Raw genomic sequence first — 24,867 nt, forward strand, 5'->3', positions numbered from 1 at the left:
AAATTCCTACTTACTAACAGATCACCATTCACCACCAAGTACACACTGGTCCACATTTATATTGCAGCTCCATTATGCCCAGAGCCATAATAAGGCTGTCATGGAGGAGCAAGAAGCCTATAATGTTCCTGTATACTTAACGTGTAGAAAATCAATTTATTATCTCTTAAATTGATCATAAGTAATTGTAGATGCAGCAGTGGCATAGAGCGATGTTATGACCTCTGTATGGAGACCCAGCCTAAAACAGCTTCCTACTGTATTAGATTGCATGTGAGGGGCTGAGCTATTGAATTTTAATGTAATGACTAGGCTTGAGCGAAACGGATCGTACAAATTCAAAAGTCGCTGACTTTTGGCAAAGTTGGGTTTCATAAAACCCGACCCGATCCTGGTGTGGGATCGGCCATGCGGTCGGCGATCTTCGTGCCAAAGTCGCGTTTCGTATGACGCGTTTGGCGCCATTTTTTCAGCCAATGAAGGTGCGTGGGCAGAGTGATGAGAGAGAGAGAGAGAGAGAAGAAGAAAAAAAAAAAAAAGAAAAAAAATTTCCATTGGCTTTGCATTGGGTTTCGTGTTTCGGTCGATCCCCGACTTTTCGCCATAATCGGCCGATTTCACTCGACTTTTGAGATAGTTGGGTTTCGCGAAACCCGACTCGACTCTAAAAAGCTAAAAGTCGCTCAACCCTAGTAATGACTAAAGACGGCAATCTGAAATGCATTGGCTAGAAATCTTTGGTATAGGTGTTGTGACTTTTTTAATACTTACCTATCAAATGTGTGATTTTAACTCAAGATCTTGGCACTTGGATCTCCTTTGTCCTAAAATGAATTTTAATAGCTCACAATTTCGGCTCATTTTCCCAAACTATTCACACACACACATACACACACGTGAAAAAATGGACCACACTCAGACCAACTTTATTCAATGGGGCAGTCCAGAGAAACGATTATTTTCAGTGACCAAAACTACATGTAAAGCAAGTCGTACCATGCACTAATTTCTTCCATGCATCAAATGAGACTTTCCCATTGAAGTCTATGGGTGAGAGAGACAAAAAAAAATCAGATGCCATATTATAGCATCCAATATTTATCCTTACATTGCAATTCTGTAACATGGGAAAATGTAAATGGTCCTGTAATGAGTAATATCTGCTGCTGTAAAAAAAAAAACTGTATATGGATGTCAAGTGAGAAGAAAATCGTACGAGTTTTCTGGATAAAACTCTGAACAATATTTTATACGCTCATGTGAACCGATCCTTAGGAAGACATAAGGGAACAGTCTACTGAAAAGCAAGGGGATCATCTACTTTTTTTGACCTTGGACCCTCTGCTGTCTATGTCTGCACTTCGGTGTGAGACACCTGTGCACCCATTATAAGAAAAAAAAATACTGGAAGTTGTAGTTCCATTAGGGAAAAAAGAGAAATGTCTAACTATATTAACTCTTTCACTGCCATCTACAGTCTCAGACAGCCTTCACCTCATGTAGCAGTACGAAACGTGTAAACTATTACATAACCACAGCAGGGGGGGAGCAGGGAAGTGTGATTCCAGCATGGAAAGAGTTAGTGCAAGTCATTTTACTGCATGTGTTATTGGGTGTTGTGTGAGAGTTTACGAATATTTATGCTTAGTGGTACCAGTTGTATTTTTATTTACTCCAGGAAGCAGCGCCATCTGCTGGAAGTATGTGGAATTCAAGGAAAAGTTCATTATGCTGTAGTGAGAATTCCACCCCCCCTAAATAAAGTGAGAGAGAAGGAATCTTTTTGCCCCTTTCATTAGATCCCAGTATTTTGAGGGTATTAAACTAATAGTAACATTTCCTTCTTTTCAGAAAAAGCCTTAACAAAAGAAGGGGAGAGGGATACCCTATCATAATCTAGGATCAGACCTATGGACTCAAGCAATCAGTTTCCCAGATTACTTGTATTTAATACACAATGCATCATAAAACAAATCCCTCATCCTGACAGGAAGAAAATAGCTCATAGCTAGAGCTGCTCCAATTTATGCCTAAATAAAAAAATAAAAAAATAAGAAAGAAACTCTCCAACAATGGGCGAGATGAGGGAGGGCAGGAAACCAATGACCAGCAAACCGGGACCTCTTTAAGGTTCTCAAGCACCCAAGTCTATGGGAATCTCTGGTCAGTTATAAGGTTATTTACAAAGGATTTTTCCTGTCATACCTAGCATTACTGTGTGATTTTACAGAAACAATGGCCATTATCTAAAGCAGCAGTTCAATGTCACAGATAACAGTCTGCTGAGGCAAATTAATCATCATCTCTTGTCAAGAAGGCTGCCCCCTCCTCTTAGATAAATAGCATTTTCTAGCAGGGCACATTTATACAAAATCCGTCTTACTTAGAAAGTGGAAGCCAAAAGAAACAGAATCAACATCAAACATATACAGTACATAGTTTTTATCTCATCTTGTTAATCAAACAGGAAAATCACATTTTCCCCCCCCCCCCTCTATGACCCTGCAAAAATATAACGATGACCTCTGACAAGAGGCTTTCTCCCTAATTTATCATTCTGAAATCAAATCAGCTTTAGAGGTCGTGATATAAAAAAAAGAAGCTTGGAAAAATATTACAAAATTCTGGAAAAATATTACAAATTCTGGAAAAATATTACAAATTCTGGAAAAATATTACAATTTGAGAGTCCTCAGTGATTGATACCTTTTAATGGCTACCTTTATGCAAATATATTTCCTGTACAAACTCAAGAGATTTACGTGTAAATATTTACAAGAATGTAACAAGTTTGAATTTAAAATAAACAACAAAGGTGATGTAGAGAGGTTGGTTTGGGCAGTTAACCTATTAATTACCTGGTTTAAATGAGCAAAATCCACTGGATCTAAAGTAATAGGAAGAGCTCATTTGCCCCCAGCTAATATTTTGTAAAGGTTTAGATATTAGATGCATCTCATGCAGTCACAACAGTATTATTTGGGTTGAGGAGATGTGCAGCCTGCTCTGGTTGCCCTGACCAGTGTATGGTCTATTAGGAATAATGGGACAAGGCTTTCTGACTTCTTCAAAGGCTAAAGAGACGAGATTTCCCTGTAAGAATGAAATCCACCCACCCCAGATCTCCCCATTGGTCGCTGATTGCCTGGATGGAATGGACATGCTGAAGGGGATGGTGCATCTGTAATCACCGTGTCCTATGGGAGTCTTTAGCGACCTTTTAGTGACCTCTTCTTCTACAGGAGGCTGCTGCTGTCACTTTAAAAATGTCCTGAGAGAGGAGCCAGTGTCTGTGGTGGGAGATAGCTGAGGACCCCTCTCCTGCTCTCTCATCGAGAACTTCACATTGTGCACTGAGGTCCTGGGGAAGGGATGGCTCCCGGGAGGACCTCGCTCTGAAGCCTTGGAGCTCCATCCTGGGACACCTCTCCAAGGAGTCTCCTCATTCCAGGACGGTCACAGGGTCTCCTGGTCCACCACAAGCTTCTAGGAGAGAGCTGCTGTCACCTGGAGCCTGCACATGGCATTATAAAGGGGGGATCCCAGGAGAGGAGGCATCATCCGAACTTCCAGGACAGGAGCTCTGAGGGATCTCCAAGACTTCCAGCAGCACCAGGGCTGGACCTGGGACCAGCAGCCATACACTGGGGGGTTCGGACTCTCCAGCAGGGACAGTGCTGATTGCTGGGGTCTGGCTGATAAAGTGAGACAAGAGGGAGGTGTCCGGAGCAGGGATCCATGTGATGGAGCTGTAGGCTGGGAGCTGCTGCCTCTGCCCAGGTAAGGCTCTGCACTTGTGGTTGCACTTGGAGTTCCGCTGTGAAGCTGCCTCTGTCAGTGACCGCTGCGCCTCTTCTTACACTCATCCTGTGTGATCCGGTGTCATCAGATAACCGGCCCGGACACTCTCCTTCCACCGGGCAGGCCGCTCTCTCAGCAGGAGGCCATTATCCAGGTCTTAGCAGTAAATCCTCCAGGTGATGCGATAGTCCCTGGGAGACAGGAGGAGGATCAGCTGCAGCCGATCACACCCCGGCAGCCTGCTAGTCACCAGACAGACAGGACGCTGCCCGGCCGCTCCCTCCAGCCAGGTAACTCGGCGACATATCGCGATCATGATCCCTCTTTTATTTCCAGCAAAACATCGTTTTCTTTTCCCAACTTCACACGTGCAGATTAAATCGCGCGATTTGGTTTCTGCAATTTCATCGCACGTGTAAGAAGTCGAATATATATATAAAAAAATAACTCCAGAAAATAAATTCCAGCTTGTGTCATCCACGAAATATTAGACCAGCCATCTGCTACTTGTGTGTGCGAGCGTATATGATATATGACCTGTGTGTACTGGTATAAAGTTCTATTTTTATTAAATGGATCCAAAGTGAAATGAATAAAAGGAATAATTGCTGTGGCCTACAGAGGGGGGGAATAACATGGGGGCACCCACCGAGCACACAGGACCTGGGGGGCTACAATGTCACTTTTCTGCATGGACTTGTGTCCAGGGCTGAGACTTCTTTGTACCCCCTTTAACCCTATAGTAACTGACCAGCAGCCTGTATATGGGGGGCTATGGTATCCTCAGGTTCTTTCTCCCAGTGCCCCCCATACCAGCTCGTTATATAGTTAATGAGCTGCATCTCTGCCTGTGTTGGGCCATCCCCAGCCTGCACTGTGTGCCCAGGGAGAGGGTGCAACAATGGTAGGTGCAACAATGGTAGGAAACCTGATCACTCTCCTCAGCAGGGAGAGCAGACTTTAGTGAAAAGTAAAAGTTTCTGTAAATTCTATAGTGTTTGTTTGTTGTTGATTCCAGTAGATGTGACCCTAGCATGCTCCAGTCCTCTCCTGCAATGTCCTCTACACCCAGAGAAGCAGTTTATTTCTTTGGCTGATCGCCTCCCATTATTGTTAATTTTGCTACTACACATTAAAGATGTCCACCTCAAGTTGGGCAATAAACTCTGGTGATGGGGGATAATAACGCTGCCATTCCCAATGTGGAGATCCAGGAGACTTTCTAAACCTCTAGGAGACATTTGGCTTATTGTTAAACTGCAATAAAAGAAGGGAAAAAAAAAAAAAAACCACGACTTGGGAGGAAATCTGGAGATCTGATGAGAATTCTTACAAATGAGGGCTGGGATAATTATCACGTTTAACCCCTTCAGTGCTGAAAAGTAGTTTTATTTTCTTTTTTTTTTGTTGTTGTCAGGAGGAGTTTGTAGAGTGTAGGTAGGTGATCCATGCCGGAGAAATGGAGACATTTCTGGCCAGCTGCAATCCGTGCTTCTATTCACAGCAAATGTTTCGCCTTGTTTTTCGAATTCCTGCACACAGTAAAACTTCCTGCAGACTGGAGATGTGTATGCCAGCCAGCTAAATGCAATGATAATAGGATACAATTTATTTATTTTTTTTAAAGATTTCAATTCCACCAAGCAAATCTCTAATCCCAGTATTTTCTATGCAGTTCACAATAAATGTCCAAGTGAAACAATTGCGAATTCAATTAAGGACGCCAAGTAACCTGAATACCGATGTCTGTTTTTTTTTTTTTTTTTTTTTCTTTTTAGATCTTGGATGAACATTGTGATATAAAATTCTGCATCGATGCCAGCCAACCAGATGTAGGAAACTGGCTGAAATTTATCAGATTTGCTGGACATTACTATCAGCACAATTTGGTACCATATCAGCTAAATGACCAGGTACGTCCCGTTATTTATTTATTTTAACTAATTAATTATTAGTTATACACTGGCCATTTATGAAAAACTGTTGCTCCAAAGTAGTCTAGATAAAAGGCAGATTGTTCAATGAATTATATCTTTAATACCAACAAGGTAAAAATATATTTTGCAATTTTTCAGTTCATATTTTAACTTAATTGTTTTTTTTTTTAATTTAATTAATACAACATTTAAAACGACAAAATTCATGTGGTATTTTATGAAAATCTGAAATATATTGGTGACTAAGTGAAATTATTGAAGAATTCGAGTAAATGTAAAGTGATTATGAATAATATTAATATGCCCAGTATTAGTACATATAATTTAAATTATTAATTGTATTTAATATTTTTTTAATTTTGGGCAAATAACCATAAATGATTTGTAAAATGTTGAGCTAGGAAGTGTATATAGCAGGACTTTGTTTGCTTGCTGTGTGCTAGATATGATTTGCAGACAGTGCGACTTATTTATTGTCGAGGTGACCTGCTGGTGTTCTCTCCAGGACTTGAGAGGTTAAGGCCGTCTTGGCCTGGTCCTGTTCAACTCTGAGAAAGCTGCTCTTAGGGGAAGGATGAAAGGGATTTCTTAAGAGGTTCTCCAGGACCTTTTTATTCTTTTGCATGAAGACTAAGATCTGCCAACTGGTGAATAAGCGGTACTCATCACATAATGAACACCCTCATTGTGTAAGAGATTATTCAATATCACTGTATAGTCGGAGACACTCGATCAGCAGTAATTGTTAACCGCTAATTACTTGAACTCACCTGTGAAACTCCCAAGCAAACATTACACTCCACCTGAAACCCAATAGGCATATTACAAATACCCAGATTCTCAGGCCGGACCTCCACTAATAAATACAGGGTTGGCTGAAGGACAGGTTTGAAGTCTGAGACAGCTGGAGGTAGGAGATTAACATACACACCCCAAAGTATTTCTTCCAGCTAAGGATTCTGCAGAAACAAAACAAAATAAAAAAAAAATAAAATAAAAAAAGTTCCCCTTCCACCCACAATCATCCACAACTCCAATTATTATTGCTTTAACCCTTTACATGTCCATTTCTAATGATACTCAGCGGAAGGCATGGTTCAAAATGGAAATATAAGCCTTTTTTTTTTTTTTTCTCTCTCTCTCTTTTGCAAATTAATTAGCTTTGATAAATGTATCACATTAATCTTTTTTTAAAATGTATTTGTTCTTCTTAAGCCAAATAACAAGTTTGGCGTGGATAAAATATATAAATGACAAATATATGTATAGGAAAATTGTTTGACGTTTTTTCAAAATAAACAAATAATTAGGATCGTTTTCCTGACACAGATTCTTAAATGTTGTTGGAAGGTTCCGTCCTGGCACGTACACGACTTTAATATTTCGGCCCTCCTAATTGCATAGCGTCTGAAAGCTTTAGCATTAACTGCAGTAATTTGTCTCCTAACAGGATTTCATGCCAAACGTGCTTGTAAAATTGTGGCCACAGGTTGTTATAGCACCGGCGTGTAAAACTCCGCGCTGTATCGTCAGGATGATTACTTTTATTTATTTTATTTTTTTGTTTGTTTATATTATGCTTTATTTTTTTTGCATTTATGTTTTTATTACACTGCATCCAAATTATAATAAAATCATACGTTATATTTAAAATATGCTTTCTATACATGAAATATTTATAACCTGTCGACAAATTAGTCAGTGTTTGTTTCTGCTTATTGCACAAATTATTTGCAATGATATATAGCAGAGTTTTTATTAAAATGCCTTGAACTCCGTGAAGCTCAATATTTAGTTATGATAATAATACAGAAGACTTTAATGTTGTGATAGAATAATATTGATATTTGACATTGTTCAGTATTTTTCTATGAAAAAAGAAACGGTGAGGATATCCTATACTGTACATTATAATTTAACAATGGCCAAGCACTGAAATAATTTACCTTTTTACTGTAGAAAAGAGAGATTATTATTTTTATTGTGTTATTATACAGTGCCGATATGTTGGAACGTGTACTTTGCAATTATCAAAGTGATACAATGTAGCTTATGTTTAAAACCGTGAGATCACCCTGTCCAGAGGAGCATGCCATCACTTATCACCAGAGTAACTTGTAATTGACCGGTTTACTATAAAGATTACAATGCAGAGATTCCTAATTCATCTGCCTGCGAGATATTTCACCTTAACCCCTTGCATGCCACCAGTCAGCTGCCCGACTGCGCCGGAGCACTTCACATAAAGGCCATTTTGCTACTGTTATATTTGTGCCTGTAAATTCTGCAGTGTCGTAAAACGCATCGTGTGCACTTATTTTGAGCGCCGTTGCGTTTCAGAAACAAGTCCGTAACTATCAGCTTGCCCCCTTCTGAAGAATCGCAGGCTTTTGGTCTCGTACAATAAAAGTTTATATACAAGAGCGCATGCCAGCAACGCTATGCAAATTGTAAGCCTTTCTGGCTGGAAATGGGTCTCCCTGCTAATTTCCATTTTAATTATTGCTCTGGGAAAATATTTGAGTCTCTCGCAAACCACTCCTCGTATGTTTCATGTTAAGATTGTGGCCGTGGAAAAAACACCCCCTGCGTAATGTTCCTGACATCTTTATTTGTAAACTCGACGTGCCGCAAATTGCCTTCCATGTAGTAGCACCATGTGCAGGGTTCTCCCACTCCATCCACAGCGCAGAGCCGCTCTGCATTTATTGCAGGTCGCACAGTGCAGGTTTTCACATGGGCCCTGCATTAAATCCGGGGTTCTCTAACCTTTCTGTTTCCCACTTTTAACAGTTCTGTTTCTGTGTTGTTAACACTGCTGTGACCCGGGTTCTGTTGTTTCACTTTTATATCAATGAACACTCTCTAAAACCCTTACAATTACCTGGAGAGCAATACCTATATAATAAATCAGGGTCCTTGTGCTGCAAAGCCCCTCAGATTTTGTTATATCATCTACAATCACTTTTACTTGTGTGGGATTTTAATAGCGGATTCCATAATGCATAGAACGAGTATTGTTATGATGGATAAATATCACGTACATTTCCCAAATGTTTTACCCTTAGAGTTGTGTATGAAAAAAGTTAATTTGCTTGTCTATTATTTGGTCTCTGGTATGTGTTGTTGAGCATAAGTTTGCTTGCCGGAACATTTGATAGATCATTCTCCCACCTTTACCTGACTTTACGGAATGTGTTTCTGTCTACAGCTGCCCCTTTTATAAAACGATGTACGGTATTTTTTTTCTAATGTCACCTCTTTTGTCTTTACGGAGTTTACCCTGCAAAAATGTAAGAATATTCTTCTGTTCTGATGAATCTTTTCTTTCTAGTGTGTGTTTGTAGAAGTACTAGTTTCAGCAAAGGTTGTCTAACACGACATTGCTTTGATTGTAGTACTATAAAGCTGTTGCTACTTTTTAATAAGACACTAACATTGTAAACCACAATTATTAATTTTAAATGGGGGTACAAAAAATACTAAATGCTTTTTAAAATTATTCCAAGTCATGTTTTATAGTGTTGATTTATTTGTTGGCTTTGATCAAAATTGTAGTACTCTGATGGTGTCCACTGTTTGCTTCCTCTCATGGCGTCCACCATTTGCCTCATGTCATGGTGTCCTCCGTTTGCCTCCCCTCATGGTGTACTCCGTTTTGCCTCCCCTCATAGTGTCCTCCGTTTTGCCTCCCTTCATGGTGTCCTCCGTTTTGCCTCCCGTCATGGTGTCCTCTGTTTGCCTCCCCTCATGGTGTCCTCCGTTTTGCCTCCCTTCATGGTGTCCTCCGTTTTGCCTCCCTTCATGGTGTCCTCCGTTTTGCCTCCCCTCATGGTGTCCTCTGTTTGCCTCCCCTCATGGTGTCCTCCGTTTTGCCTCCCCTCATAGTGTCCTCTGTTTGCCTCCCCTCATAGTGTCCTCTGTTTGCCTCCCCTCATAGTGTCCTCTGTTTGCCTCCCCTCATGGTGTCTTCTGTTTGCCTCCCCTCATGGTGTCCACCGTTTGCCTCCCCTCATGGTGTCCACCGTTTGCCTCCCCTCATGGTGTCCACCGTTTGCCTCCCCTCATGGTGTCCACCGTTTGCCTCCCGTCATGGTGTCCACCGTTTGCCTCCCGTCATGGTGTCCACCGTTTGCCTCCCGTCATGGTGTCCACCGTTTGCCTCCTGTCATGGTGTCCACCGTTTGCCTCCTGTCATGGTGTCCACCGTTTGCCTCCTGTCATGGTGTCCTCCGTTTGCCTCCTCTCATGGTGTCCTCCGTTTGCCTCCTCTCATGGTGTCCTCCGTTTGCCTCCTCTCATGGTGTCCTCCGTTTGCCTCCTCTCATGGTGTCCTCCGTTTGCCTCCTCTCATGGTGTCCTCCGTTTGCCTCCTCTCATGGTGTCCTCCGTTTGCCTCCTCTCATGGTGTCCTCCGTTTTGCCTCCCCTCATGGTGTCCTCCGTTTTGCCTCCCCTCATGGTGTCCTCCGTTTGCCTCCCCTCATGGTGTCCTGAGTTTGCCTCCCCTCATGGTGTCCTCCGTTTGCCTCCCCTCATGGTGTCCATTAATTATATATTACCCTTTTCTTAATACCTACAACAATATATTAATGAATAACCTTTAATTGTGTTATTTGCGCACTGAAGTACTGGCGTGTCTGAGTGTGCTGATATATGGTATGACAGTCCATTTACCTTCCCTATAGTAAAATATATTGCTAGTCACCATCTTGCATAAGTGCATGACCCTTTCACCGGTGGATGCTGGCTGTTTCACAGCGGCCAGTCCTCTGCTGGAGGATGCAGCTATTTTTATATAGCATAGGGTTGCTGTAGCTTAATGGTCATCTGTTTCACAACAGGAATCTTGGATGTCGTTGCAGGGTAAAAAAGGCAAACACTGGCGCATATTTCTGTGTATCGTGGGACAGATAAAATCCTGCTGTGATGCCCTAGGATGCAGGGTTTGTTCCAGGGTTTGTGGTGTCTTGTAGTTTGACATGATCATTGCAGTTCGTCCTTTTTAGTCTGCTTTACAATGCCCGTATACTTGGGCTTATTTTATGGTCCATAAATAATCGTGTATCGGACAAGGAGCATGCAATGCTTTTCACTGAAGCATGGAAAAAATCAACATTTTCCTTCAAAGACGACTTCCAGCAGCCGCCCGCTGCAACACAGAGAGGAAAATTTTCCTTTATTAGTTCAATTATTACAACTTCCTGAATAGGCCAAAGGTCGTTCATAATTCACACTTCAGTCATTTTCAGAGATGGCAAATGGAGTCTATTAATCCTAAATGAAATGACCTGTACATGGCCGACAGTGAAGATTTAACACCGAACATCAGACCCCGCGTCACCTATTTCAAAGGGGGAATCATTTTGGCCTTTTCCAGTGTCCTTTCTAAGTAATGATTTTTCTTTCAGTCTGGTGCTGTACAAATGTGGGATTTAATCTGAAAGTTGAGAGTTCACATTTCTACGGCGGTAAATTTTTAGGTTGTATGTTTTGGAACGCAATCCGAATATTTATTTAGGGGGGGAGGGAATAAAAAAAAAAAAAAGATGTGAATTTGTCGCTTCCTAAAACAAGTCGGTGACAGAAATGGCTGGAGAGGTTCCTTTTGGCATAGCAAAGGTTATTTTTACCAGCGCTGAATAATAAATAATATCTCGTGTAATAGGGCAGCAACTGGCTGCATAAAACGTATTTATGTGCATGTAATTTATGAAGCATGAAGTTCACCACTCGTGTACTGCTGCTTTTTAAACACTTTTGCTCTTATGTCGCTGGCCTTCTGTACAACAGCACCTAATTTATGTCTTCGAAGAGAGCATTTCTTCCTTTCCCAAACAGCCAGGCGAATATGACACCCCACAAACACTACAGCAGCGTGTAGAAGTAAAAGTTTACTAGTCCCTCCCACTGCAGAGGAACGGCTATGACATCACTGGGTGCCGGCTACCGCCGCCGGATGACTTTTAGATTTAATTGCAAATTATGATTGAGAGAGGTCACTGTGTCGTCATGGTGAGGATAACGGATCTTCTTCCAAAAAAATTGTTTAATTTTCCAAATTATTTGTTTTTGAGAACTCAACATTCTTGTTACTGGAATGGAATTTTTTTTTTTCGTTAATTTTGATCAACATTTATAATTTTTTTTTTTTTTTAAATATATACACCAAATATAGTCTTCAAGAGTATAACTCTACCCTTAACTGGCCAGTAACTGTACCCTTATATTTGGGACAATCTGATTGCCCTATGTCAATTATTCGCATGTACATTAATTCTAAGGCCAACTTCATAAGGAGCCAGAGAACTGAGTATCTCTGAGGTCTGTGTGCGCTATCAACTTACAAGATCAAGGCTTCTAAAATTAATTGGCACAGCGCTCCGCTTATGTGTTTCTCAAGATCCTGATTATTTTAATGGATGTGCTAATTGTAAATTAATGGGAAGCAATGGGAAATCTGTCCTCCTGATAGTGGTGGGGTGGTCAGAGAAGAAAGTTTATTCTTTAAAGTGAACCTGTTGGCTGCAACCAGCTCTGCTCCGGCATTGTGCGTATGATGTCTGAAGAAGGGAACATTTAAGCCTAGAAATCCAGGTTCTCCTCATTTGGGGGCATGTTTTTATATTTTTGAGAAAATGCAATATTCCACATCTTCTCATAGACTACCTTTTTTGTCTTTTCTATATTATCTGATCTCTGTATGTAGCTATGTTGTCCGTTATATACTAGGAAATTATGGAATAAAATCCTGAGCTCTGTGCTGCCAGGATTTGGTTTTTTTGGGGGGTCAGTCAACATGATAGTTGAATTGATAAACAGTTGTAGTGTTTAGAATTAATTGAGTCACATTTAGGGTGAGAAATTTCATGAAAACTATGTATCGCTTTCTACATCTTCAAGTTGTACATTGAACGAAAAACCTCTGCAGATTGAACATTTGGTTTAGAAAGTAATTGCGTCTAGATTTTCTAGATGGGAATCTAGCATTAGATCCTTTTGGAACTGAAACATAATTACTTTAGTGGAATTGATTTATAGCTAATAAGATTCATTCACATTTGGGAGAATCAATGGTGAAGAATTATTATTTAAACAAAAAACCATTCTCTTATCTCTAGTAATAAACCCTGAAGTTAGCGTGATGGAATAGATTCCATATAATGGGGTGAGTAGTGTCAAACTCCCAACTCAACCTTGCTACATGTCTATATGTCCATTACTTTTGCATTAGCCACCCTGCAAATCTGACCAGGAGTCAAAGCTTTTCTCCAATAATAGTTTAGAAGTACTCGAGACCATGTTCCCAATCACAGGGAAGGAGTATTGCAAAACTTAACTGACTTGGGGAGTATTGTCCTCTGAACCTGCCGGTTTCCGAGAAGCCAATGCAAAGTTCTAATATGTCACAATTCAAATGTCAACATGCTGCTGGAAAGGAAGCCAATAAGCCGAACCTGCGAGAGCTGCCAAAAGAGGTGATGCGAAGTGCTGAGAGACGTTCATTGTTCCTAAAGGGAAGTACACTTCCAGTGTGAACCTTCTTTTCAGTGACATCCATTAGAATTTTTTTCTTTTATTTATAAACTAAAAGCACCCACCCATTTATTAAAATGAAATGTACATGCGATCAAAGAATATCCGTGTCAAGGAATCCCAACTGCAGGGTAGAATGCAAAGAATGTAAATCCTAAATGTAATTCTATTAACTTCATTACAGTAATGAGAATGATTTTCCAAAAAGTTGTTAGGCAGAAACATTTCCTCCCAAGTATTCTGTATCAAATATAAAATTTATTACTAGTACATCAATACTCAATATTATTTTCTTGCTACTTTTAACACCCCCAACATTTTTTTTTTTTTTTTTTTTTTTTTTCTGATGCAAAAACCATGATCACTCATTTGTTTCTGTCCCCAGTAAGGGCTCAGAATTAATTTTGGTTACTAGTTTCATAAATTGTTTTCTAACTTCTCTTTTGGGAATTAATTCTGCCACCCAAAAGGAAATGAAAGTCATTTTATAAATACATGAAAAACTTGTTATTGGAAAAGTTGGTAGGTGGAAAATGGTGATGACAAAAGCGATCTTCTTCCCATGTTATGACTTTTTACACAATGTTATGAGGACGCAATGTGCTTATGCATAATGTCATATTTATTATGACTAAAATGTTTGATATCAAAACTTTAAAAATGAAGGAGAGACCTAATTTTTCGTTTGATTCCATTTTGTTAGTCTTAGAATCTGCCCATCTTTGTGATTCCAGGATAGCTTTGTCATGGTTTACGTATGGACTGCGATGCACAGCTAGCCTTTAGAGCCATCTACTGGAACTGCGTGCTAACTACACCTTACTCGCTACATGTTGCAATAAAAAGGGCAATCAATTTGTAACCGAAAGCTGAAAATGATGCGTTTTACTTGGTTTGTCAAATACTGCTGGATTAAAGAAAAGAGCGGAGAACCAGATAATTTTCAATCTATAACGTATAAGATTTAGCTAATATAAGTATCCCATATGTAGCTCAGGCTGCTCTTGCCTTATTCCTAAGGCAGGGGAGTATGAGAGTTCTTTATATATCATTCGTAAAGTCCCGGGAGACTTTACGACTTGGGCATATGACCATGGGCCTTGTTTCTGTTAGCCCAAGTCAGGGAAATCTTTGGTCCCTTAGTCTCCAAAGTAGCCAAAGCAATGGATCAACATAACTTGTTATCTCATCCTTAAAGGGACACTGTCACCTGAATTTGGAGGGAACAATCTTCAGCCATGGAGGCGGGGTTTTTGGGTGTTTGATTCACCCTTTCCTTACCCACTGGCTGCATGCTGGCTGCAATATTGGATTGAAGTTCATTCTCTGTCCTCCATAGGACACGCCTGCGCAAGGCAAGATTGCACCTTGTGCAGGCATGTACTACGGAGGACCAAGAATGAACTTCAATCCAATATTGCAGCCAGCGGGTAAGGAAAGGGTGAATCAAACACCCAAAAACCCCGCCTCCATGGCTGAAGATTGTTCCCTCCAAATTCAGGTGACAGTGTCCCTTTAAATGTGACCTGTCATCTGATTAATGGCTGTGATATTGCAGGTGCAAATGTCTTACTATGAACATTTAGCCGGGGGCTATGCGTCTCTGATGAATGGTCTGAGCCCGGCCCACCGGTGGTTTCTTTCTGTCTAGATCAACTTAACTGACAGATCTCTCCCTGTGTTTGGAGAGATTTGTTAAATCAGGGGTTTGGAGAGGATCTGTTCGAGGATCTACCTTGGATTAGGCATCTATATTACTGGCCGTAGTAAAAATGTAGTTGGCTGCAATAATATCGCCAATGTCTGAGTTATTCAGGCAGCATGAATAAGGTGACAATTACTCTTTTAAAGGTTTTTGTCCTACAAACATTGCTCACTTATCTATAAGACAGAAAATAAATCTATAATAGCGGGGTATTTGGTTGCGAAGATCCCAGACATTCTTGACAAAAAGGTGACAAAATCTCCAGTGAGGAGGAAGCATTAGTGAGAATGTGCAACCTCTGCTCTTATACACTATTAATGGAGTGGTCACAGTCTCACCATTGCCGGCATTAGGGGGCGAAAAATAGGCAAATGCCCAGGGCTCACACCCCAGCCTCTACAGCACTGAGAATAACATTAAAAAAATACACATATTTGGTATCACTGCATTCGTAAAAGTCCGATCTATGAAAATATCAAGTAAATTAATCCGATTGGTCAACAACATGAAGGGAAAGAAAATCAAAATGCCAGAATTACGTTTTTTGTCCACCTCTTCCTTGCAATAAAATGCAAAAAGAGATGAAAACATTGTATCTGCCCCAAAATAGTATCAGTATAAACGTCAGCTCAGGTTGCAAAAAACTTTTTAAATACAAAAAATGTGTGTCTGTATACACATAAAAATCATATTGCCAGGTCATTTTACCATATAGTGAACATGATACAAAAAAAACCCCTAAAAAACAATTTTGAAATTGCACTCTATTTTTGCAATTTCAACCCACTTGGAATTTTTTCCCCTGTTTTTTACAGTACGCTATGTGGTAGGATGAATGGTATCACTCAAATGTATAACTCGTCCCGCAAAAAATAAGCCCTCATGTGGTTAGGTGGACAGAAAAATAAAAAAGTTATGGCTCGGGAAGAAGGGGAGGGAAAAAAAACAAAAGGAAAAATCGCCTGTGGGTGAAGGGGTTAAAATCATAATAGCAGAACGAGCGCACCCTGCAGGCTTAATTCTTCAGATGTTCATGATAGGATTGGTTTACTAAAAAAAATAACCTATAAAATGTAATTGGGGTTGGGGTTCCTCCTTCATTCCTAAATGTGCAGACTGTTATCAGGTAGAACTTACAAGGCGTTAAGTTCAACATTTCCACTAGTGGCGCAGCACAACACAAGACGGGAAGTGTTGTCATAGGGGTTTGGGAACACCAGGGCGATGTTTAATAATTCCAATTTAACTTAAACAGATGATCCTATGATTCCGTTCTTCTTACTGACTCTCCAGTTTGTGGAACCTCTGTACCGGTCTGTCATCGTAAATTAGTTTACTGTAACCGATATCTATAACTGTATGTAACCCCTTTCTCATGTACAGCGCCATGGAATTAATGGTGCTATATAAATAAATAACATTTTTTTGAAATTCTTAATGACTATACAGACTTTTGTGTTCATAATCTTTCGGTCAAAGTGTTAGTGATTACAAAGAGCGTATTATGACAGACAGCCCAACGATGTGAACGGACCTGTGTGTCTGTGGTTTAGCCTAGAATGTATGGACTCTTGAAAGTATATATGTGCTGTGTATACATCCGGGAGTTTGGGGATTCATATACGTGTTTGTATGTGTACGGTACATACATGTGTGTCTCACAAGCTGTGTACGTAGCATCCACATTTATAAATGCCAGCATTGCACATGAGAGTTCATAGGTGTAAACATGTCAGCAACTCGCCCAAGAATGAGAAAATGCTGCTCATTCATTGGGTGATTGGATTGTTTATAGTGGAACAGAAGTCCTTGTTCTCGGCAGCACATTGCCGGTGTAACGTGCAGAAATGCCGCCGATGGCATGATTCTGTATGGGGACAGATTGATCCTTTGGTGCTCATCATTCTTCGTAAACCTGTGTAAGGGGCCAGGAAACAAGCGTAAATGACTTCAATATTGTCCATCGCACTCATTTACCTGTCCTGAACCAGACACTTTTAAATGCAACCTAAATATTTGTGTGATGGTGCAATATGTTGGCATTTGGGGCTCTACTTTAAACTTTTACCCAGGGCCTCACTTTATCTAAGATTGCAGGGGAAACACTACGTGTTCTGGTCGTATCACTGTCGTGAACATCCCTCTTTAGGGAGAGCTTTAGAGGAGATGCAAGGGTCTTACATGTTTGTCTGTGTTAACCGAATCCGCTATATCATGGAATTGATCAATCGGAGGCAAGTACATACACCACAGAATCAGTTGGTATACAATACTTCTCCATCTTGCTGATAGAGGTGGAGGCTTTAATTGGATAAAAGCGGTAGTATGACTTCATTTCTAAAAGAAAATGCGACAGAATAAAAAGAAAAATACTACTTAGGCTAGTAGACCATAGATATCTCATCTGAGATAATTGGGTTGATCAGAGTTTGATCAGAGTGTCGGCATAGTGTTATCTGAGAATTGGAGCACACTGCGAGGAGAAGATGGAGGACTACATTTCTCCAATCTTTTCCATTCTAAGAATCATGTAGTCATCCAAGTGCAGCCCGATAATTTCCATGTACTCATAGACTTGAATAGGCGAGTCTCACCCAGTTTGTGCAGCAAATTGCAACTTACAATTTTTTTTTTTTCTTGTGCCAAATTGGTATGAAGGTAAAAAAACACTGATGAGCACTGGTACATTACATATCATTGGTCAATAAAAAATTGGATAGCACTCGTCCGTTTCCTATGGTGGTGTGAGCGAGCCCTTGGGGATAGTTTCTACCTATGTGGAAGTTATAAGCCTTCAGTATAATACCATTTCTTGCCGCTTAGATTTTACAACATGTGCGAAATCTAAGGAAAAGGTTTATATCTAATGTGACTAAATGAGAATATGTGGCAGCCGTTCCGTAACACATGGTTAAAGCGATGCGGTTAAAAAAAATGTAGAGATTGTGTTAATTATCAAAACAAGCCATAAAATATTGACCATAACCTTATCATGACAGCAGAAATGCAGGGCATTTAGAGAACCATGTTGATGACCAAGTCCCAATGATTGTATTTGGGTCTGACAGAATTTACGACCATAGACTTGTGTATACCTGCAGTTTATAAGTTATTTACAAAAGCCTATGTATGGTCTTTATTGGAAGTTTTGGTTTCTTTCTACATTCATGGCATGTACAAAGCATTAAAGTTATGAAGAACTATAGTGTCAAGTGAAGGACTTTGGGGGGGGTTGAGTGCATGTAATGGCCTAGGGAAACATAAAATGTAAATCCTGCCCGGTCATTATCTGAAATGCAGAAACCTTTCTATACCCAGTGATACAAGTCTTATTTTTCCTTTTCTTTCGGACACACAATCGGTTTTAATTTCTTTCTCATGCTTTGGCTCGTCTTGCCATGTTTTCTGCATTCAGCACGTGTAACTCAGCGGGGAGTGCGATTGGCTAATCACCTTTTATGGCGTCGTATAGTTAGTTATGGTCCCATTTGAAAAGGTAAACATTGAGCGCGCACATAATGACATGCGGGTTTTAGCACCGGCGCTGATTCTACTGTCTCCGTTGTTACAGATATTCTACAGAGTTGTAGCTGACGTTGAGCCGGGCGAAGAGCTCTTATTGTTCATGAAGAGTGAAGATTATACTCATGTGACAATGGCTCCTGACATCCATGGTAAGCTCCATACTATTCCTTATTGTCTGGTGCCCACATGGTGTGACCCGGAGGCTGAAAGCAGTTTTGTTAAGTCATAGAATAAATTCTCAATGCAGCAGACACATTTTTTTCTCTTTACCGTTTGGTCATTCTGATTTGTTCTATATGGTTAGATTTGCTGTTGTGTGTCCTCCTTTATTACATACACTTATGCTATTTTTGTGCTTTATTAAACAGAGGACTGTCAGTATCGCTGTGAGGAGTGCGATCAGCTGTTTGAATCCCATGCCGAACTGAGCGACCACCAGAAGTTTCCCTGTGGGACACCCCACTCAGCTTTTTCAATGGTTGAGAACCATTTCAAGCCAAATCTCGATGATGACAGTGATCTCATTGAGATGCAACTCTCCCATGAGTGTAAAGAATGTGATCAGGTGTTTCCAGACATACAAAGGTCAGCAATGTTCGTCATTGTTTGGGTACACTCCCGCCGGACATTTCTAGGGTGAATTTCTACATCAATAAAACTGCTGCAAAATCCGCATCTCTATATACTTATTCTTTGGATTGTCCAATTTTGCCATATATTTTCCTCTTTGCAAAGAAAAGGGTGAAATCTACGGTTATATGCTCCTGTATAAATGCGTCATTTTGGGGTCACTCACTGGTAAAATACCTCTACAAATTCTCATACACAATGCTGCTGTAAGAAGTATTCAGCAGATTTTCCCCATGCAAATCTTAGAAAAAAATACACCGCATTTTTCCCGCTGGAACGTATGCCTAGGATACGTTATAATAATAATAATAATAATAATTTTTATTTATATAGCGCCAACATATTCCGCAGCGCTTTACAAATTATAGAGGGGACTTGTACAGACAATAGACATTACAGCATAACAGAAATATAGTTCAAAACAGATACCAGGAGGAGTGAGGGCCCTGCTCGCAAGCTTACAAACTATGAGGAAAAGGGGAAACACGAGAGGTGGATGGTAACAAAATGGATGGTACGTTCACATGTGGCTTAGATTTGTGATAGGAAAAAAAAAAGATGGTGCAAATTAATTGTTTTATGACAAATTTGTTTTAAATTTGAGCCCATGCCTTTATAATAGGTCAAATGTCCAGGAAAACATCATAGCATAAATTGATATGCTGCAGATTAAAAAGTCTTATCAGTACAAAATGACAGTCCCAATCAAGCATAGACATTAGGTGCAAGTACGGTATCTCCACCCTCCTCTTCCTTGATTAACAGATCTGACTTTATAGCAACCAGAGAAGGGCTGAGATCAATGGAAAACAAGTAGGATGGAAGGTATACTGACCTGTTTGGTCATGCCAAGGGTGCAGCGAACACCTGTGCATGGTTTGGAGTCATTTTGGAATGAGAGACCTCCATGTAAAGGGAATCATATGTGCATGTAACTCTTTCAAAGACCAGTCCAGCAGTACCCATATTTAGACAAGTCTGTACTTATGTTACTGGGAGATCGGCATTCATATTGATATGGAAATGAGGCAGAAGATCCAAAGTCTCTGCCACTCCAGATCTATTCCCCACCTAGTGATGCCTCTGACTGCTTTAGTCATGGCTCCTTTGCCTGAAGTCGCACAACATAGAGGCTGTTGGCCAAGCAAGAATGTTGAGCAGTGAATAGAGCTGGAGTGACAGAAGCTCCATCCTCTCTAAAATTTCAAATGCTGATTTCTCAATAATGGAGGTTTGGACTGGCCATGTAAAAACTATTGCCGGACTTTTCTTTAAAAGAGCTACATGCAGTTTATTTTTTGAGTGTTGGGGGATAAAATCCTGCTGACAGATTCCCTTTCAGATAATCTCCCACCTATTTAAAGATAGATATCACTTCCTTTTTTTTTTTTTTTTTTTTTTTTTATTATACCTTGACAAATAGATTTGATGAAGTTTCATCCACTTTGTTTATACTGTCGATACATTAGATTAGATTTCCCTTGTCCTGTTTATTCATATTAGCTAAAAAATATATATATATATATATATATATATATATATATATATATATATATATATATATATATATATATATATAAAATATATAAATATATTCATATGAATGCCAAAGAATAATATTATGATTTCTGGCAGACAAATTGCAGCTGACCAGTAGTATAGATGCCAAGTATGTTATAACCTTAATATAAAAACATTCTGCACAGTTTTCTTATCTCATGTCCATGATGTAATACTTTTACAGCATGCTTAGAATGGGATAGACTTGTATATTTATGTGTCTGCATTTCTTCTTCAGCCTGGATAAGCACTTACAGTCTCACACAGAGGAGAGAGAATATAAATGTGATCAGTGCCCGAAAGCCTTTAACTGGAAGTCCAACTTAATCCGCCATCAGATGTCACATGATACTGGAAAGCACTACGAGTGTGAGAACTGCTCCAAGGTAATGTGAATTTGTGTTTGGTCATTGCAAATTCACCATAATCTGAGACAAGTAGGCAAATGATGAGATGCGCTATTATTTACAAGTATTGTGTTCAGATGGTGACCACACTTAAAGGATCTGTCCTAACCATGAAGCAACTAAAGCTGAGGTTGCTCTCTCTTCCTTCTTCAACATTGATATGTCTGATTCCTTAATCTACCTGTACTTTTGCAAGTATGGGATACATTAAAAAGTTTAACAGTAATAAAGTACATAAATATGCTCTCCAATATACTTGTTCAGGTGCACACAACTCCGACCTGATCCTCACGTGGCAAAACAATGAATGGGAAAAAGACCAGAGAAAAGAGGCAACGCATTTTGACCCCAACTGTGATCTTTGTCTCGGCGTTGCATCTTTTTTTTTTTTTCTGGTCTTTTTTTGGCAATATGTATTAGCTTTTCAGCCCCAGTACCATGCTATATTTTTAGCATTTTTTTTCCCAAAATGATAAGTTTTAATTTTTTTCATGGAAGCTGGAACTTTTTTCTCTTGTATTCATAAATCAAAAGGTCCCTGAAATGGCGCAGGAATGATGATGGTTGTAACCAGAGGATTAGCTTGGGGGGAGTAACTGGGGCATGTGCCAAGGGTACTGGGTGTCATAGGGCCATGAGTAGCTTGTGGGGAGCAACTGGGGAATGTGCCAAGGGCACTGGGTGTCATAGGGCCATGAGTAGCTTGGGGGGAGCAACTGGGGAATGTGCCAAGGGCACTGGGTGTCATAGGGCCATGAGTAGCTTGGGGGGAGCAACTGGGGAATGTGCCAAGGGTACTGGGTGTCATAGGGCCATGAGTAGCTTGGGGGGAGCAACTGGGGAATGTACCAAGGGTACTGGGTGTCATAGGGCCATGAGTAGCTTGGGGGGAGCAACTGGGGAATGTGCCAAGGGTACTGGGTGTCATAGGGCCATGAGTAGCTTGGGAGGAGCAACTGGGGAATGTGCAAAGGGTACTGGGTGTCATAGGGCCATGAGTAGCTTGGGGGGAGCAACTGGGGAATGTGACAAGGGTACTGGGTGTCATACGGCCATGAGTAGCTTGGGGGGGGGGGAGCAACTGGGGAATGTGCCAAGGGTACTGGGTGTCATAGGGTCATGAGTAGCTTGGGGGGAGCAACTGGGGAATGTGCCAAGGGTACTGGGTGTCATGAAGAAGCTACTTTTCTTTGGTTAGGGTATTTAGACATCAGTATTAAGAAGGGGAACTGAACCTTCTCCTGGGCAAAGGAAAGCTTGCCTATGGCTATTATGACTTCTGTTTTCATTTTTGCTCTCAGGCTTCTCTTCTCCAACTCCCTTATCATTGCTGAATGTCGATACTCAACATTTTGTGATTTATTTTAACAATATCTCTGTTTGCAAGGATCTGTCACCATGCCAAAATTGTCCAACTTTTGCACTTATTTTATTCCTACTGCTCCTTTGAAAAAAAAAAAAAAATTATATATATCCTGGCTGAGAGACAGACCTGCACCGTGATGTGAAGCTGTGTATGGTTAGGATGTGCCGGAGAGCAGGCGTAGTGTCCACAGGCCATGACATGCCTTCCTTCAGTACTGAAACTAATACTAGGTTCTGAAGGACAGTAGCAGTATTTAAAATTACAGAATGCTGTGCGGCACAGGCTAATATTTATAAAAAAGCAAGACAGAAACTACAAACAGTTAATTTTATGGACAATGTACTATCCTCCATTAAATAGTATATTCTTGTTTATATCCTGATGCAATGAGATTATCATTACCCAAACCCAAGTGCAAATATCCAAATGATGTGAAGCGAATCCATTGCCAGATGTCATAATCCAAGCCACCTGTATTAGCGAATGGATCTTAAACCTGATGAGGTTGGTGTACTTACTTTGGGTATCCATTGCAGCATGACTCTATAATGTTCAATTGTAAAGGGAACCTGTCATGTCCGGTAATGCAGATGTAGTATTCGTCTGCAGGTTAATAGCTCTATGAAGGTATCTGGTCACTGTACTAAATTAGAGGAATTCAGGAGAAAATTAACTTTCTTTCTCTCTGGAGCAGCTGGCTTTCAGTCATAGAGGCGGGGCGGCACGACTTTCAGTCATGGAGGCGGGGCGGCACAGCTTCAGTCATCGCTCAGTATACAGTCAGTGAGGCACCTAATGCTATTGTCCATCTGATGTCTGCAGATTAGTTGCAGTATCAGACCTGACCAGTTCCCTTTAAATGTGTAATTTGAGTCCAGCTTAGTTGAACATTAGAAGTTTTCACAGAGGTTCATGTAGCTATTCATACGTTGATTCTTTCAGTAAGCGCACCGGCCTCATCAGGTCTCAGATCTATTAAATATTGTATTGCTGTCTGTATGTTGAAATCTCATGATCATGACCGATCCTCTTTAATGTGTACATTTATCAACTAATATGTCCTCATTTCCTAGCAGGTTTTCACGGATCCTAGCAACCTCCAAAGGCACATTCGCTCCCAGCATGTAGGAGCTCGAGCCCACGCTTGTTCGGAGTGTGGCAAAACATTTGCAACCTCATCAGGTCTTAAGCAGCACAAGCACATTCACAGCAGTGTCAAGCCCTTTGTATGTGAGTAACATTGTTTTTCTTTTCTCAGATTCCTTCTTCCAATGCTTTGTTTTGTTTTTTTTTCGTCTTTTTTTTAAACCAAATGTCTACAAATTAGACCTGAATGATGGGAATATCGAAAGGCTCGTCCTGTAGAACAGCTTTTATGGCTCAACAACAGTTTAGCCAGTTATTGTACTGGAGGCACTTGTGCTTAATACAGCAGCCGATACAGTACTGATCTGTCATGTCAAAAGTGTTCATTGTGGAAGATCTGTGAGATGGGAACGCCTACTCTCAGGCATCATCATAATAATAATAATAATCTTTATAAAGATTATTATTATGATGTCAAAAGTGTTCATTGTGGAAGATCTGTGAGATGGGAATGCCTACTCTCAGGCATCATGTCAACATTTGATAATATCGAATTGGCTAATAATCAAAGGGACAAATTCATTCTAGATATCTGTTTGGTGCGCAGATCATGTATCCAAAATGGTGAAAACGTCTGATATTTCTTTGATGTGTCGGAAGTTTTCAAAAATTGCAGGTACTCATTTTAAAGTATATGTTCATCTCTTATTGCATTTTTTTTTTCATTCTACATGTAGATATAAAAAATGTCATCTCTAGACCTTATCTTTGTAGTATAGATATGCTGTAGATTTGAACAAAATGCTGTAGATTTTCAAGCTACCTTCTACCTTTGCAGATTTTTTTTTTATTTTAACGGCATCCTCAGCTACTGGATCAGAATGTTTTTTTTTTTTCCTGCATGTAATTGGGGGCTGCAGAAACCCCATTCACATGAACAGGATGTGAATTCGGGCATGAAAGTCACATGGAATATAATATATAGATATAGATATATATATATATATATATATATTACAAATTTATTCTTTATTCATTACCCACACATAAACTATATACAATACTGGGTAGCTATAGCTTTGCAAATGCATAATCAGAGAAAGTGTTATATGTTTATTCTATACAATCTATAACTTCTTTCCTTATTAAACATATATTACAAAGTACTGTCCATATGATTTAGATAAGTTGTCACAGGAGGCAGCTGTGCATGTTCGCGGTCTATATAGTGCCTTCTGGGCATATTTTCCAGTTCTACATTACTGGATGAATGGCACACCGTTTTGAGCACCACTTCCATAATTGCACGTTTTGG

General features: G+C 40.1%; 1 protein-coding gene across 6 annotated transcripts in view; it reads left to right on the forward strand.

Moving 5' to 3' along the window:
- The window catches only part of MECOM (MDS1 and EVI1 complex locus), an 872,193-nt gene that overhangs the window by 813,409 nt on the left and 33,917 nt on the right, over positions 1 to 24,867 (forward strand). For 2 of the 6 annotated variants that reach the window (XM_069727366.1, XM_069727367.1), the window contains exons 2-6: positions 5,580 to 5,714; positions 18,550 to 18,652; positions 18,872 to 19,088; positions 20,932 to 21,079; positions 23,540 to 23,696. In XM_069727366.1, the coding sequence (XP_069583467.1) occupies positions 5,580 to 5,714; positions 18,550 to 18,652; positions 18,872 to 19,088; positions 20,932 to 21,079; positions 23,540 to 23,696 (760 nt within the window). The other 4 variants (XM_069727371.1, XM_069727369.1, XM_069727370.1 and 1 more) reach the window with 4 other exon arrangements.

Source organism: Ranitomeya imitator, chromosome 5, assembly GCF_032444005.1.
Source record: "Ranitomeya imitator isolate aRanImi1 chromosome 5, aRanImi1.pri, whole genome shotgun sequence".
Classification (NCBI taxonomy): Eukaryota; Metazoa; Chordata; class Amphibia; order Anura; family Dendrobatidae; genus Ranitomeya; species Ranitomeya imitator.